This window comes from Myotis davidii, unplaced genomic scaffold, assembly GCF_000327345.1.
Source record: "Myotis davidii unplaced genomic scaffold, ASM32734v1 scaffold44, whole genome shotgun sequence".
In the NCBI taxonomy this organism is placed as follows: Eukaryota; Metazoa; Chordata; class Mammalia; order Chiroptera; family Vespertilionidae; genus Myotis; species Myotis davidii.
Window position 1 is genome coordinate 2,697,972 of NW_006299705.1, and position 4,083 is coordinate 2,702,054.

The 4,083-nt window shown below is 38.6% G+C and overlaps 1 protein-coding gene across 2 annotated transcripts in view; it reads right to left on the minus strand.

The window, feature by feature from the left end:
• Window positions 1–4,083, minus strand: part of COL4A3BP (collagen type IV alpha 3 binding protein) — a 102,681-nt gene that overhangs the window by 98,175 nt on the left and 423 nt on the right. Inside the window, exon 2 of one of the 2 annotated variants that reach the window (XM_015571599.1) lies at window positions 2,255–2,264. In XM_015571599.1, coding sequence (XP_015427085.1) covers window positions 2,255–2,264 — 10 coding nt within the window. Of the gene's footprint in view, window positions 1–462; window positions 474–2,254; window positions 2,265–4,083 lie in introns of both variants that reach the window. The other variant, XM_015571598.1, reaches the window with a different exon arrangement.

A 4,083-nucleotide genomic window follows, 5' to 3' on the forward strand; every position in this document is an offset into this window, starting at 1 on the left:
TTTTTCTTTTTTTTTTTATTCTGGGCCAGCTTTAGCTCTGGCTCCAGCTCTGAGGCCTCTGCTGCTGAAAGCAGGTATCTGGTTTGTTTGGGTTCTATAATTGAAACAATGTATAACTCCAGCTCTGAGATCCTGGCCGTCTGAAAGCAGATTCCTGGGGTTTGTTTGGCTTCTATATTTGTTACAATGTTTCTTAAACTGCAAGCTCAGAGGCCGGCAAGGCAGGAGAGGAATGTTGGAGTCCTCCGTCACTGAAGCAAGAAGCCTCATGTTCGCTTCCAGCTGCCTGGCTGCAGGCTGCCATCTTGGCTGGCAGTTAATTTGCATATCGCCCTGATTAGCCAATGGGAAGGGTAGCAGTCATACGCTAATTACCATGTTTCTCTTTTATTAGATAGGATGTTACCTTAATAAAATTTTTTTAAAATTATACTTTGCTCTTTGTGTGTTTTCATCCTCCCCTGCTCACCACCTCATGACACTTAAATTATTTTGGTCCCAGCTACAATTAAGATTATTTAATAAAAACGTAAGTTTGGTTTATATAGTCTCTCATTCTCCTACACCAAGTACTACATGAGATCTTTTAAATCAACGGAAGTATAGAACTAATCATAGCCAAAACTGTACTTTTGTTGTAAGTTACTCCTATAGGAAAATTTATGGTGTTCATAATTACATCAAAGTAAAATACTAGATCATTACTCTATTTAAAGTCTATAGCAACTTCATTTGTTTTCCTCTACAGAACTCAACATGTCGTGTTTCAAACAGTTAATTCATTTTCCAAGTTTCTCTGAAGATCTATTTTTCAAACCCAAAAGCAATACACTAATACAAAACTGATTTTTCAAAAACACGCTTGGAATATCTGTTTTCAGTATGTATAAATGGTTTCTGTGTTGCTAAGGTTTTTCTGCACACTGAAGAGCACAATCAATAAACTTGCAACGGTGGAAATATAACCTCTATGGTAATTCTTGATTTTGCTTATTTTCATGTTCTGGAGGTTTTAAATATAGACAATTCCAAAATTGTCTGCCAAAAACAAATTCAAAATTGTTAAAAATATACATACTGCATTGGCTCAGGTTCTTTACCCATTGAGAAATCTTTACTTTCCTATCCCTAACTCAGCATGTTTGAGATGGGGCTTAAATCTTCTAAGCCCCATCATGATAACTCCTCCCTGAGCCGTCATTCATGCTGGCAATTTAACTCATTTTTTCCTATGGGCTCCCTAATCATCATTCCCTTATTTTTTTTTTTAACTCCCTATGACTTACCACCACTCATACTGAAAGTTGAAGTAATGATTCTAACATACAAAACTCAACTCACCTTCTCTTTCAAGGTACACTTTCTCCCTAAGTTCCCATTTCCTTGACTTCTGGACTATCAGTCAAAAACTATTTCCTTGACTTCTGCAGTCACTCAGACTCAAACCTGACAGGGTTTGTTTATTGTGTGGACAGAGCAGTGGATACACAATCAGAGACTCAATTACTTTACTAGTTATATGAGGAGTTTTGAAAAGTTATTTAACTTTTCTGGGCTTCAGTTTGTTTATTTGAATGGCTGAATAAAATCATGACGACTCCTACTATATTCATAGGAATACTCAATTCCTGAGGGCTCCTTCTCAATCTTTATAGCCCATTACCAACTCTTATTCATCTTTCCTACGTATTAAACCCTTAAATTTGGCTACTCTTTTCTATTTTCAATTAATCCAATTAAATTTCAGGTTCCTAGATTTCTGAGAAGGCTTAATAACCTTATCTCTAGTATCTTCTGCTTTTTATTTCATAACTTACATAATCTTACTTACTTATTAAGCATATTTGCTTACTTATCTTACATGTTAATCTCATGAATGCTCAGTTCCAAAACTTACATGAACAACTCCCCACTGCCTACAACACAAATTGTTTAGACTGGCAATCTACTTAATGCACTTCACTTATAATTATTGCCCTTCAGAAGGCTAGTAACTGTGTGACTATGGCTAGCTTACTTATCTATTTTTCTGTCAAAACCTACTTCAGAATTGTTAAGACAAAGTAAGAAGAGACTTAGAACATTGCCAAGCACATGGCACTTTCTGAATTGGAGGCAGTTAGGCAGGCATAGTTAACCAAGCTTAACCTTCAGCACAGCTCACCTCTTCCAAAGTGACAGAAGGGGCCCTAGCAATTTTGTGTTCACAATTTCATATCATTTCTTTACAGAGGACCCAATGAACTACATAAGCCTCAGGGCCCTTTAGTCAGTAATATTAAACTGTTATCATACCTAGAAGGCAGATTTTTGCCTTTCTCTACCCTCATAAAATACCTGCACTTTTCCCTGTTTAACAAGTAGAGACAAGGAAATATGCTAGACACTGCAAACGAATCAAAGATTTCTGTTCCCAATCTATATTTTCAAAAGAGAAAATAAATCTACATTTAAAATAAAAAGAATCAAGTTACAAATAAAATGCTATGGGAATACAAGGGAAGGAGAACCGAATGGTTGGTGAAATAAAAGAATAACACCAAAACCTATATTCCTGTTGATCTAAGTATGCAGAAACACTGACGTTATTTACCTACCACAGAAGTGGCCAAATACTACATTTTACACATTTAAATATCAAAGAGACAGTCTTCCGTTTTTTCTGTATTTCCATATAGTATGCCTACTATACTGCTCCGAATACTCAGAGCACTAGTGGCTCCCCTAGTCACTCCAATCCCTCCAAAATGATCAATAGGCCAAAAGTACAGCTTGTTTTGTCAAATACCACCACCACAATACTAATTTGAAAGTCTGCTTCTCATCTAACGAGAAAAGTGATGAACTACCAGAATCACTCAGAAGCAAAGAGCCCACTTCATAATAATTCCATCTGAAAATTTATACCTATTACAAAATGAATTCAATACAGGTTCTTAAATTACAAGATAGTTAATCTAGAGGAACCCTAGAGAGCTTCACTTTACTGAAAACCTTTCACTGAAATTCCAATAATGAGCACAATATCAACACACACCATAATTTTTCTGCTATGCAAATAAAAAATTAACACTTGTTAAGCCTTTGTTTTGATATATTCATGCCTTTCTTAGGCCTTTTCTCACTAGCCTTCTAAACATTATAAACACCTAATATGAAACAATTCCAAATGCTGTCCAAATGCTTAGCCAAAGTACGTATACTGGAAGCAGGGTGATTTCTTAATAGCTGCACATGACCTAGTATCTTATGACCAGCTTGTTGAGAGACTCGCCCCAGCTGCCCTCCTTTCTCCAGGTTAACTACTGGCTCCAGCCATTTCTAAAAGTTTAACAGGAAGGGAGAAGGAAGTAAAAAAGCACAATGTGGATCTCCTCATAACTTTAAGAAAAACAAACGACACCACTCGCCCCCCCCCCCACATACTATCAAAAGATTACCCACCCTCCTCTCTTAAAAGGAGCCTACAAAATGACTTTTTGCTTTGCTAACATTTTGAAAAAGAGCTCTTGAAAAATACGGGAAAGGTAAGCTGTCGTTTCCTTACTCTGGCCCTCTGACTGCAAGAATGTTTTATTAAATAATGCTCTTCTTCCTGGACTAAAAGTCGGTCTCCATTCCAACATGTTCCAAGTTACTATGAATATGTTTTATGCCTTTCACGCTATCGAGTCAATAGCTCTTTTCTGAACGGGGGTAAACGGCGAGGGGAAAAGTACAAACGTCCTCCCCATTGAGATCTCTCCCTACATCTAAGCTGGCATAGTTTTCCCCCTTTCAGCAGCAAGTCTAGCTGCGATGGCTTCTGTGTAAACAGCCACGTTCCCAGAATCCCCCAACCCTACTCCGCTTGGCATCTCTGCACCAACCTCTTTCGAGATCCGATGTGCACTGTTCCCAGACCCAGCTGTTCTGACACCGCTGTTGCTCAACCCGGATTCCTACCCCCGGGACAGCTGCGACCCTGAGTCCCAAGTCATGGTGCGCATCCTGCCCCCTAACTGGATCCGGTCTCTGGCGGCAAACCCCCCGGGCAGACAAGGAGGACAGTGCCCTGCTCCCCTTTATCTCGCTCCATCCCTC